The sequence below is a fragment of the Acipenser ruthenus genome, chromosome 11 (assembly GCF_902713425.1).
Source record: "Acipenser ruthenus chromosome 11, fAciRut3.2 maternal haplotype, whole genome shotgun sequence".
In the NCBI taxonomy this organism is placed as follows: domain Eukaryota; kingdom Metazoa; phylum Chordata; class Actinopteri; order Acipenseriformes; family Acipenseridae; genus Acipenser; species Acipenser ruthenus.
In genome coordinates, this window is record NC_081199.1 from 22268692 (window position 1) to 22282435 (window position 13744).

General features: G+C 36.1%; 1 protein-coding gene across 9 annotated transcripts in view; it reads left to right on the plus strand.

Annotated features, from left to right (window-relative positions):
• LOC117426171 (TRAF3-interacting protein 1-like) overlaps nt 1-13744 on the plus strand; it is a 44396-nt gene that overhangs the window by 9421 nt on the left and 21231 nt on the right. Inside the window, exons 6-16 of one of the 9 annotated variants that reach the window (XM_034043520.3) lie at nt 1-64; nt 799-822; nt 5525-5548; nt 6462-6485; nt 7396-7471; nt 7711-7776; nt 8763-8783; nt 10043-10118; nt 11230-11313; nt 12129-12261; nt 12784-12820. The exon at nt 1-64 is cut by the window's left edge and continues 17 nt beyond it. In XM_034043520.3, the coding sequence (XP_033899411.1) occupies nt 1-64; nt 799-822; nt 5525-5548; nt 6462-6485; nt 7396-7471; nt 7711-7776; nt 8763-8783; nt 10043-10118; nt 11230-11313; nt 12129-12261; nt 12784-12820 (629 nt within the window). The remainder of the gene's footprint in view (nt 65-798; nt 823-5524; nt 5549-6461; nt 6486-7395; nt 7472-7710; nt 7777-8762; nt 8784-10042; nt 10119-11229; nt 11314-12128; nt 12262-12783; nt 12821-13744) is intronic. The other 8 variants (XM_034043523.3, XM_059033453.1, XM_034043521.3 and 5 more) reach the window with 8 other exon arrangements.

The following is a 13744-nucleotide window of genomic DNA, read 5'->3' on the forward strand; positions in this document are numbered from 1 at the left end:
GACACGGCACCGAAAAGCATCTCAACTAACAAGGAAAAACAGCAAAACTGAGAATGATAAAGAGGTGAGTTATGTGATTTCCCCCTTCAACAAAAAACATTCACAAGTAATGAACAGCCCTCTGTTGACATTGCTTTAGAATTGGGCACACATTTAATGGTGGGTGCTTAGATAACATATTTATTGCTCATGTTTTCCTATTATATTTCAGTTTTATGCTGTTTTAATTATGTCAGTGTTCTGTTTCAGCAGCTTTGATGGGCCTAACTGGTGCAGGATCTTATTAAAATATTGACTCAATTAAACTTAGAACCAAGTGTTAAAGTACTTAAGTTTTTCCTATTAAACAGTGAATTGACCCTCCATCATGTGAGTTTTCTATCCCCTAGCGGATTAATAGCCCAGCATATGTTTATAAAATGATCACCTAAATTTGATGCAAAACACGATAAACAGGAGGCAGCAATTAATTTAATTTCAAATGAATGCAACAGAAATGCCATTATTTGACTATTTTTACTATTCATATATTGTTTGTTAAAGTTGTAATTTCTAAGTACCAATCAGCTGAAGTCACCTGAAGTCTATAGATGCTGATAAGGTGCATGCATATATCTTGCTTTGCAGTAAGATGTCCCCTTTATTGATTTTATTTGACTTGCATATACAATTAGTTGTTTAATCAGGCATTTCTTTGTATTTTATAAATCCCTACATTTTTGTGGCAGATGAAATTCAGGAAACAGATTCATATTCAGGCAGTTTATTAATGCCATTGTTTCTTTTCTTTTTTTGAAGCCTGCAGAGGTTCTTGAAGCAGAGGTATTATGTTTTTTTGATAGGGTGGCAAGTCATCAACGACTTGCATGCACCAAAGAATAATGTTTATAGTTGTAGTGTGATGTGTGGATATTATGCTATTGGGGTGACATTTAGACATCTGGAAACTGGGTACTCAAGTAATCCAGTGTTTACATACTGTCGAGCAGGGCTGTCCAATGGGTGACGCTGCCACACATGGGTCATTAAGCGTCACAATAGAGGTCCTTTATTAGTGTCTGATTTAAGGTTTTTAATGGGTTTGAAAAGACTGCAAGACAACCTATAGTCGTAAAATGCTTCACAGTTTTCGTTGTTATAATGAGCAGAAAACTACTGAATCAGTGTCTTACTGTAGTTCCTTCTATTTTTTGTCAGCTTTTTACTAAACCATTTTTTATATGGCTTGGACAGATGTGCTATGGAGTGTTGAGTGGTTACTTTCTATTGCAGAGTAGTTGTAGAATTCCTGCTAGTATGCTTTTTGTTGTCTGGGTAGAACTCATCTGTCTTAAATGTAAGTACTAATAAGTCATGCAATAATAACATAATACAATAATTCTAATTTCAATCAAGACTTTTAATAATGTTCACAGTACAATATCTCTGGTACAGTTCACTCCACTACGCTGCTATTTCAACGCAAACCCTATTGTACAGTCAGCCCTCTTTATACCGCCTGGTAAGGGCCATGGGCAAAAACGGGCAATAAGCAAGGGTGGCATTATAGTGAGGGTCAAAAAAAAAACAAAACACACACACACAACCTTCTATGTTTGCAATAAATTCAAACTTTTTATTTTTTTAGTTATACAATTACAGTATCTCCAGGCCATTTTAATAAGACATTAATCTTTTTTAAAACTACAGTACTAGTTCTTAAGACAACAGTAGGTCTACTAGTGACGTTTTATCATCTTTTACCATCTGTATAAAACATACATGGTTACTTTTGAGGAACAGTTTATACTCATTTAGTGTCAAATCACCCAAACAACAGTTTCATAAAAACAAAAAAGCATACCTTTACTGGTCATTCACTGTTTGTGGCACAACTGTAAGCCTGCTGAATACTAAACCCCATTGAACGATGCCATCTATTTATTTCACAAAGCAATTTAAGCTCAACAGCATTCTTTTTAAGCAGTTAAAAAAAAAAAAAAAAAAAAAAAAAACCCTGAATATGTAAAGGCAAACACTGTTTTTTAAAAGAAAATAAAAAAATAAATAAAAAAAAAACTATTCTTCTGTTTACAAAACTGCAGCTTTAGTTTAAGTGCGCCTTCATTTGTGCAAAACTTTTACTGTGGTTTATAAAAGTCACTTATTTTGACAGCATCAAGCCTTTTTCAGGTTAAACAAATCGACCCGTTCCATCAAGGTAAGCTACTTGTTTTTATCCATTAGAATGTCTCAGATTGTCCTTCGATTAACAGTATATGCCTCACTTAGGCAAGAAAACATTTGCGATGTCTTGCTTTCTTATTTTCAGATGCATACATGCAGATTTGTTTCTTTTGCTCTGGTGTTAAATGTAGGGTCTACTCGCCATTTTGTACTTTCTGTTTTGCTTTAGGAGCAGGAGTGTTGATGACATTGGTATGAACGTTCAGTTAGCAACAAACGAGTAAAGCGAGTCAAAGATTAACTTCCTAACTTTGTTGTTTTAATTGGCCATGATTATTTCGCTGGTGCTACAATGAGGCTGGGGAAGTTGGCGGGTGTCGGACAGCGGGGTAGCGATATAACGGGTAAAAATAGCACTGTTTTACATTTGTTCAGAGAGAATAGCTGGCGGTCTGTGAGGGTGGAATGGGTGGCGAGGGTGGCGTTATAAAGGGGGGAGGTATAACGCAGGACAACTGTATTTCTGTCTTCCTAGCAAGGAAATCCAAGCATAAATTTTGTGTTGTATCAAAAGAATCTAGTGTAGATTGTAATACGATGTATTTTAACAATAAGATGATAAACCTTAGAAGTCAGCTTTTGGTTAGTGACCCAATCAGAGAGTCACTTACGGAGAATTTAGAATTTTGTGGAACTCCTTTCTCAAACTTTAATGAGCTCTCTTCAAATAGTGTTTTTGAGATGGTTTTAAAATCAAAATCTATCATCTATTCTTTAGACCCAATTCCGACACCTATTCTCAAATCAAGCTTTTCAGCTCTGTGCTCTCCAGTAACTCGCATTATTAATGAATCACTTTGTTCTGGCATGGTACCTTTTGCATTAAAATGTGCTGTAATCTCTCCCCTTTTAAAAAAGCATAATTTGGACCTCAGTCTGCCATGTAACTACAGACCTGTTTCCAATTTACCTTACTTGTCTAAGATTTTGGAATGAGCCGTTGTTTATCAGTTACAAAATAATTTACTTAAAAACAATTTATATGATGTTTTCCAGTCTGGTTTTTAGATCCTTGCACAGCACGGAGATGGCTCTTATTAGGGTAGTCAATGATTTACTCATGAATGCTGACTCAGCTTCTGTTTCCATTCTTGTCTTTTCAGACCTTAGCGCTGTTTTTCATACCATTGATCACATGATTCTCTTGAGTAGACTGGAAAGGTTATAGGAGTAACGGGTTCTGCGCTCAGCTGGTTTAAATCCTGTATAACTGGTATAGAGCAGTACGTAAAAATTGGTCAATGTTCATCATCAAAATTTACAGTCGCATCTGGTGTTCCGCAGGGATTTATTCTTGGGCCGATTTGGGGATTATTTTTGACCAAAACTTGGCTTTTAATGAGCATATTCTTAATATTACTAAAGTTTCTTTTTACCATCTACGTAATATTGAGCATATTCGCTCCTGTCTTACTCAGGCAGATGCAGAAAAGCTGAATCATGCCTTTATTTTTTTCACATATAGACTATTGTAATGCTTTGCTTGCTGGTGTCTCAAAAATCTCTCTTAAAAAATTACAATATGTCCAAAATTCAGCGGCTAGAATTTTAAATAAAACCAAAGTTTCAGTGGAGTTCAGAGTAAAATTTAAAATCCTATTTCTGACTTTTAAGGCTCTGCATGGGTTAGCGCCAAGCTATATCTGTGAGCTACTGGTACCATTTACCCCTCTGCGCAGTCTTCAATCCTATGATTCCGGTCTACTTAAGGTACCAATAACTAAGCGGCGATCTTTCGGGGACAGAGCCTTTTCATGTCTAGCCCCAAGGCTGTGGAACGACCTCCCGAAGGTCATAAAGGATAGTGACTATGTAACCACTTTTAAATCTAAGTTGAAAACACATTTTTATTTAATGGCTTTCATTGTATGAACAAATTGTTATTTTTTTTTTTTTTTATTTTATTGTTCAGCGCTTTGAGATGCACATGAAGGCTATATAAAATAAAGATTATTATATTATTGTTATTATTTGCATGCTGGATTTAGAACCAAAAAGTAAAGATGCTGTATCTAAATTTTCATTAAATTTGCAATGTCTTAGGAAATGCTGGTAATGAGCATTTAGGGGCTGATGTATGGATACATGCAAAGTGATTTGCAGCTGCAAAACATCCATATTGCGGCCAAAATCTGCATTTTGCGTGCGCAAACTGTCTTTAGCGGCCGTAAGGTGGGACTTTAGCGGCCACTAAAAATGCAGCGTATGTAAAGAATGGTTTTCACCTGCCGTTCTGCACCCGCTGTCAAATGAGCACTTTGCCATCATTAATCCATTTAAATAATATTGAAATGTATTGAAATGAAGAAAACAGCATGGAGTTGGGTGGGGATCTGAAATACTAAGCGGACACAAACATTATAATGAGATGTAAGGATTTTGCCTTGCACTTGGGCAATTGTTGACCCTCCAAAACTTACAAGGTGCAAAACATTGTAGGAGTGAGTAATTAAGAGATGTATAAAACCACACACCTTCAGAGACCTGTCATTGGCCTCAGGTGGCTGCTGTAGTACACTTCCTGTTGCGGCGATGCTTGGCTCTTGTTGAGGAAAAGCAGGAAAACCTTCAGAGGAGAAGAGCAAGATGGAGAAGACCCTGCATATTCAAACCCAGGGTCACTGTTTGGGATGCTGGAGGACGCGGTGGGTAAGGCATTATTGTCTCACTCCGCAGGTCATCCGAGACCTAATAGCTGAATTTCACCTTTTCATCACCTGGTTGACTGTCCTCCAGGTAACACCGACAGCATTGACTTTCTCCACTATAGAGGACCATATGGCCTCTTTGGTAGCATAACTGATGTTTCCAAATAATTCAGTTTCATGCTGAGTGACCTCAGCCGTAAGGACTCTCAACTTCTCCGAAAACTTTTCTTGTCCGTGTGCCAAGAGGACTTTACTGCCCTTCTTTGTTTGGTTTGATTTTCGTGCTCTACAAATACAGCTCCTACTGCTGTCTGTACTCCTAATTCACCTCACCTCTGGGCTGTAAATCCTGCCGTCAAATAGCCCAATGCACAGGTGGGGCTCATTGCAACCCTCATTATCATGGTTGCAGCTCATTATTTGTGTATGTTGAGTAATTTGCATTGCTCTTAAGCTTACATAGGCCGCTGTGCAAAATAATTGCCTGACTGCTAGACAATTTTGATTTTGCAGCCACAATTGTTTGTGCTATGCCTATCCTTAAGTCAGCCCCTTATTATTTAGTATACTGTGTAAGTTGAGCCAGGACACATCCATCAGTGGACCCTGTTTATAATCAATAATGGCCACATTTCTTTCTTTCTTGGAAGCCTGCAGAAGTTCCTGAAGCAGAGGTATTGCCTTTTAATTAACCTGCCTTTTAGTCAGTGTTGTACATTGAAAATGTTTGTGAAGTGAACATAATTGTATTTTATAAAATATAAAATGGTAACCATGTATTCCCTGGACATGAACCGTCATACTGCGCTTGTTAATTAAGACAGTACTATTGATTGAAGTGCTAATATTGCTTCACAAGCACAGGGACAAGATTTCTAAGGAAATAAGCATTCATCTCTGAATAAGTACAATGCAAGGATCAATGTATCACAGTCTTCAAGTCCAATAGTCCAGAGTCCAAACAAGAAAAGAGGCTTATAAAGTTTTTGCCCCCAAGAGGAATAACATTTTACCTGTGTCAGCCTGATAGAGGGACTCTTGGGGGTCAAAATGAGGCAGGGGGTCAGTGGCAGGGCTGAGCTATGACCCTTTTTATAGAAGCATGTACTTCCTAAAGTTTTTTTTTAAATGCTTCTCATTTAATAGAGTGAGAAGGACAATATTAGCCAATGGTCTGTGAATACTACTTGTCAGAAATTCATAAATCATATATTATTTTGTTTGTAATTATATTTTCTGTTGTCTTCTTGAAAGTAAGCCATGTAATAATAACTGTGGTCAAAAAAGGACTATGGCCATATGGCATATATTGCTAACAATATACATGATCTTTCTCACAGTGCAATTAACACACTTTGTATTACATTATTTTTTTTTTACTGCTACAAGGAATAAAAATGTACAGGTGTCCTGGGGGTCAAATGAGGTCAAATTTTATTCTTCTCTGGGGTAAAAAAAAAGTTTAAATCTTGACTTGGGCCCCAGACTACAAGCCTACTAGAAAGCAGCCATGACCATGAAAGTGTTCCTGACTTGCAAGTCTGATTTACACATTTTCATAATATCTGCATTTCTTTTTCTTGAAAGCCTGCAGAGATTCACGAGGCAGAGGTACAATTACATTTTTATATCGCTGCAGGGCATGAAATAAGGCAAGATTCCCTATTGCAACTTGAAATGAATAACAATGATTATAATTCTACTGCGTGGAGAAAAGCTGGGTAATCATCTTGTTGACTATTTAATCTACTGTACAATTATTGGAGCAGCCAATGACCTGCTCAACTGTTAAGAAACAAAACAATAAAATACCTTACTGTCAGTAACGAATACATTCAATTAAAAAATAAATAAGAGTTGTTAAATCACCTTTGAGGCATACATTTCCCAAAGCGTTAGATAAGAGTAGATCAGATATACAACCTCTGTGACATATTCTTATTATGTCATGCCCTGCACTGATATATTGTGTGAATTTGATGTGATTGTGTCACACTTTACAAGAACTTAAGTCAGGGGTTTCAACAGGGTTGTTCATACTGTGTCAGTAAGTGAGAAATTGATCATGATAAATGAGCAAGTATCTTTAAGTGACATTTTAACAGTGTCTTTTACTGTCCTCGTTTGCATGTCTTCAGCCATGGGGGCATTTTTACTCTAAAACAAGAGCACAGGCTAAAGATTTAGTGTTATTTAGTGATTCTGTGGCTTTAGTTGAGATCATGCTATCCATAGTAATAGTTACTTTGCATTTGTCATCCTTTCCTCTCAATGGGCTGTGGAAAATTGCCTCTATTTTGTTGCTTATTTATTGCCTCCTCTTTCCATATCAAACTCGAAGGATAATTTTTCACTGGCAAGACTGAGAGGTTGCTGTTTTGTGTAATTATGTACAGTGTTTAATTTGCATACAATGATATGGATGGAAGACACAGTTTTCCCTGCTTTTGATCCAGTTATTTATGGGAACAAAATGCATCACTAATAAAAACTAGTCTAAGTTGTCACTCTTTTTTTAAAGCATGAGAGTCCTGCAAGAATACCTCGGCCTTCCTCTGCAAAAGGACAAAGAAGACGCCCCAAACCTGGAGGGCAAGGTATTGCATCTAAACTTTCAACTCCAATTACATTTTTTAACTCTTTACAGTATTTTGCCTGAGGATTACATTGTAAAAGAATATTTACTTGTTATATCTACAAAAATAAGTTCTCGGCACAAAGAGAAATTAGTTTAAACTAGTACAGTACTGCTGGATTTAGAATGTGTTTGTGCCAGTAATAAGTATAGTGGTCATTTTACTAGGGACTAATGTGTTTTTTGTTTTTCTTGGATCAGGATCGCAAAGCTCCAAGACAGATATAGCAACATTTTCAGGGAACGTTGAGATAGCAGAGCGTTTAGGTAAGGGAAAGTATGAGGCTAGGTATCAAATGTATAGACTTAGAACTGGTCTTTGACCTGGGATATAAGCTGGGGTAAATAATGCACTTTTATTCCAAAGATGTACTCCCACAATAGGGAAGTAGTGCAGAAGTTGCAGCACAGTTAAAGAACATACCGACTCCTATATCAGACAGTGTATAATATACATGAGTACAAATACCAGAAACCAAGCAGCATACCCTGCATGTCTGTACAGAAACGAAAGAAGACGTGCATGCGATGCAGATACTCCACTGTACTTGCCTTCACGCACACTACTTTGGGATAATACTTTTTAAATTAATGTATTTGATCTATAAACTGAGCTATGTTGTGCTGTGGTTGTGCTTTTGGTCTTGTTTCACAGTGCAAACAATACATACAGTACCTATTAAAAGAAACATTTATTTTAGTATTTCTAAATTCAGCTTTATTGAGTGCTTAGTCGTTTTGCATGATAGTACCTATTGCGATACAATATAGCATACAAATAAATGTATCGTAATTCATCAATACATGCTGAATTGACACACCTCTAACCAACACAATGGAAAGCTGACTCTTGTGACCAAAGAATGTTTGTTAATTCAGTTTGTTAATTCAGCCGAATATCCATGGGTACCAAAGTACCAGTGAAGTGTAAACTGCCATAAAGGTGTCAGTCCTAGAAAGAAAACTATAACAAAGCAAGCTCTGTATCCTTAGAAACACTTTAATGGCTAATGGCATGTATGGTCTTGTTTTATTAAATAGTTGTGGCAAGTAAACATTTGTATTCCACATACTAAAGCTTTTCCTTTCTTTGTTCAATTTACCTATATGAACAGTTTATATGAAAAACATGAAATGCCCCTGGTATAGGGAAATGCAACACAAATTATATGACACCTTTCTTATTCCCCTTACAGTGATGTATATGCATTTCGATTAATAATATACTAAGTTCATTTTATTATTATTTTCAGATGAATCTTACAGTGATGGAGGTAAGATATCTACTTTCTTGTTCCTGAAAAGATGTGGGGGGACATGTATCAAGATCGACTGACGCAGCACTAAATTGGTAGAGTGTAAAGTAGCGCTCTGCCGTGGCACAAATTTTACCCCATCCCAAATATATTAACTGGCCCAAAATTAAAGAGGCACATTTAAATGCAAAAATTCACGATATCACGAATTTCACGGAAATCGTGTATTTGACTGCCTACTATGAAAAATATGCATTTTATTTTCCTTACAGTATTTTTCATTACTGTACTCTTCACCTCCCCTGTTCATGTCATATTTTTATCAAATAGAAGCAGCGCTACAGTAGCTGTACACGGTCCGGCTCAATGCCATGCATTTGGTTACTACGGCAACGGGGTCAAACAAATACCGACTTCATGATTGGTGAATTCCTCATACTGTACAATGACATTTCTACATACTACTAATGTATAGTGTGTATAAAGAAAAAACACAAAAGCTTCGGTTTTGTCATTTCAGGGTTTGCAGTTAACGTTTCTCCATGTTTAATACATGTGTTTTGGGATTAGAGGCAGCAAAATAGGCTATGTGTCAACATAAGTTTTAAAGGTTTACAAAACTCTAATGTTGCTGAATTTGTCATTCAAGGTTGTTTTTAAAAAATCTATTTTGTCTGCTTGTTACGTTTTTGTTTTTTTTGCAGCCAACAGACCATTTTAAATGTCTTGTTTCCAGCAGAAGTTTGTTACATTTTTAATGATTGTTTCAATACCGTGAATCGAGTCGCAATGTACATTTTTAAAGAGTTGACTCAGTAGCTAGGTAAATGTTAAAATGTTTCAGCCTTGGCTTTTGGGTGATGTTCTTGATGAACTATCAGTGATAACCTATATTTACATTAGTTCTGGCCTATAATTAAATGCAGACTATATCTTTACTGCTTGTAAATTATATTTAGCTTTTTCCAATCTACTGCTACACACTGGCTACCCTATTGAAGGTCACACAGCACCCTGGGAATCACTGATGAATGTCTTATCTTATGATGCATTTTTTTTCTTTTTTTTTCTGTGCATACTTTTTGAATGTAATCGTGTTCATCCTACTTTGATTCTGATTTTTTTTATTTACAGTTGTAGCAGGTGATATGCATGTTACTGGCTTTACTTTTACATGTATATATTTATTTTAAAGCAATTTAATTTTATGATATATGTGGCTTATTTACAGATTTGTGGATAATATTGTTGATTATTTTATCACGTATCATTTTCAGAGGCAGAAATCCTTTCTTCAGACAAGTCCATGCCATTAGAGAATGGTGAGGCTGTTGATGCCATGCCCACTCACAGGTCTGTTCTCATCTACAGTATTTAATTTCCTACAGCACTATATATGAAGGGTAGATCACTTTAACACAGCTTGCTATTGCTTCAGGGCAGCTCTCAGTTTAATGCAATTAGTAGTAATGACCTTCCTCTGCTAAAACTTTGTAAACATGGTCAATTTTGCATGAATTGGTTCAACAACACAGCATGAAAGAGTTGGCTGAAAGAATGTATGAGCAGGCTTTTTGATATTTTAGTTATGTTGCCCCTGGGAGCTGGAATCAATTGACTAGAACATTTTAACTGCCTGAGCCCCACAAAGAAGAAAGCTGTGGCATGAACTAGGAGTAGAATGACTACTAATTTGACAGAGGCAATTTGAAAATCGTACAATAGATCAACTAGTCGCTAAATATATTAATAAATCATCTATTTGATTACGTGCTCTCTTTGTGAACGTACTGTTTTATAACACTTTGCCGTTTTTGCACTATTATAAAACTGCTTGGATTTTATTAATGCTCTAAAATGTCATTTATGTGGTAATGGATTGCAATCGCAAGTGCACCGTCCATCTGTAACTTTACAATTACGTGACGAGATTAGTCGACTACTAGTTTCTGAGGTCAACACTCACTTCTCTATTCGTCTAGTTGACTATTCGGTGTTACCCTTCACGTAAGCTGTCTGATTATTGTGTAAGAGATGATGAATAAAAACAGTATGGTAAATTTTTATTTACAAGTCTCCTAAAAGTCAATGACATTTTTGGTTTTGTATTCATTTGTGACTAAAATGACAAATGATTACTATTCTTTATACTTTTCATGTAACAGATACTACTCCCATCGTACAGCAGTTTACTCCATTTCAATCTTTGACCCCAATTAGAGATTAATTGGACATTTCCTCGAAGGTATAGTTAATAATACTTATAGTAAACCCTAACTGCAATTCAATGGGAGTCTTATCTGTTACACTGACATATTTGATATGCTGGCACCTTTGTATATAAACAATCCAATATTCTCAGATTACAAGTTTCCCATTTGCAGTTTGTGAAAGCATATGATTGTAATGTTAGTCCCTGCGGCTCTCCAAGTAATGCATGTGTGTCTGTTTTTTGGTGTATTAGTAAAATACCAAGGCCAAGTAGTGCAAGGCCAGCACCGCCACGAGTCAAACGTCAAGACAGTGCTGATGTGCCAAGTGTAGAAAGGTAAGCCAGTAGTGTATTATTTCAGTAGGCAGTTCGGTATAACCTTTTTGTTATCATATTTATACATCTTCATTTGTATCACAGGTGTTTGATTTAAATACAGCAAATGTAGCTTTGTATCACATATATTGCATTGTTTTATTGAGTTGTCCATTGAGAAATAGCAGAACACATGTGGCTGACTGAAGCATAGGCTCAGTGAGTGTGAGGTGCTTGACACGTATATCTACAACTCAGAGTCAGAAACTCTTAAGTAGAAAATAACTTCTGAAAAATGAACAGATCAATTGTAAACTATGTGGGGGATTTTGAGACCAGTGGCATCTCCTACATTTGGGATAATTTGGTCCAAGCAAATATTAAACTGAATGCATTACTCTTTTTACACGTATGCAATCCAATGAAATTTTATTGTGTGTTACCGCTAAATTTTAATACATAATCCAGGGATGTCTCAACCTGAGTGTGCATTTCATATCCAATGATTAACAGGCGTCATCACTGTTGCCTTACATACTGCACACCACACACCAAAGTGTTTCAAGATAAATGAAAAGGCAATTAGTCTTTCATCGTATTTATTTTAATTAGTGGAACTGATATCCCTTCAATATTGCTATCTACATACATTGGGTAGATTACAGTGAATTACTATTTGTAAAAATGTCTAAACACATTGCATTTAGATCGACCGCGATTTAAATTAAATAAAAGCCACTGTGTTTTAGTGGATGGATTGGTGGAAGTGCATGGAATTTGAAAATGAGTCCACTCCCAATGGTTGTAAGGTGTAACCATGTGTCTGCTGTCTCTAGGATCGGTAGTGGAAAGCCTTTGACTGCTGTGATCGTGGATGGGAAAAAGGATTCTGACGACGAGGATAATGATGAGCTGTTTGTTGTGGAGGAAGCAGCTCCACTTCTTCCAGACCTACCCAAAATGGAAATGGTTAGTCTGCCAATGAGAAACATACTGCACCTAAAAGACTCTGTATCAACCACATATGAGGAGGAAAAAACAATATACTGTAAATTAATCCTTACATTTTTATGAAATAGGTCAACTATAACAACTAGTATATCTGTAGTGCTCCACACAACAATTTCACAAAGTAGCAGGAATTACTTTATACCTTTTAGTCCTTTGGTGGCTGGCCACATCTTTGCACGAAAGTTAAAGAAATTATAATTAAGTGAATAAGTATACCTCTGTATGTATGTTGGGGTTGACTGATAATTTTATAAAAAAAAAGATATTGGTGCAAAATATTAGGTACCGGTACTAGTAAAACATCTGACACATTTAAATAAACCTATACTGTATAGTATAAGGAAAATTGCAAAACTGAAAACAGCATTACAAAATACAATAAAATAATATTATCCAATGAAAATTGTTGGATGTTCTCATTTAATTTGCCCCTTTGTAAAAGGTTTTACCTCTTAAACAAATGACACTGTTTCTTTTTAGGAGCCGGCAGTAGAGCTGAAAGAGGATGAGAAACATGGTAAGTGGTACCTAAGGATTCTTTTTTTTTTTCAAAAGGAACTTGTTAAGGGGTGATACTTGAAATTATCAACCCAGAATACTAGTTTCTATGTAAACCCAAGTTGTTGTTGTTTTCTTTAAATCATGCCCATTTTCATTCATACAAAATTAAATTAGTGCTTCTGAGGGTCAAGTAATTGATGTGAAACCCTCTGTCTCAACAATACTGTATTTGCGCAAACAACAAGAATTGATGATACACAGAGGTAAAGCCTTTCATTAAGATTTTATAGAACTGCTTCCTGTGTGTGTCTACTCCTGATTTAATTAATCACAAATAACAGTAGATCACCTCTGCCCAGCACCCATAGCACCTCACCCTTTGCCAGGTATATTAAAGCCTACTTGATGGCTTTATATATATACAGCTCTGGAAAAAATTAAGAGACCACTGCAAAATTATCAGTTTCTCTGGTTTTACTATTTATAGGTATGTGTTTGGGTAAAATGAACATTTTTGTTTTATTCTATAAACTACTGACAACATTTCTCCCAAATTCCAAATAAAAATATTGTCATTTAGAGCATTTATTTGCAGAAAATGACAACTGGTCAAAATAACAAAAAAGATGCAGTGTTGTCAGACCTCGAATAATGCAAAGAAAATAAGTTCATATTCATTTTTAAACAACACAATACTAATGTTTTAACTTAGGAAGAGTTCAGAAATCAATATTTGGTGGAATAACCCTGATTTTCTAGCACAGCTTTCATGCGTCTTGGCATGCTCTCCACCAGTCTTTCACATTGATGTTGGGTGACTTTATGCCACTCCTGGTGCAAAAATTCAAGCAGCTCGGCTTTGTTTGATGGCTTGTGACCATCCATCTTCCTCTTGATCACATTTCAGAGGTTTTCAATGGGGTTCAGGTCCGGAGATTGG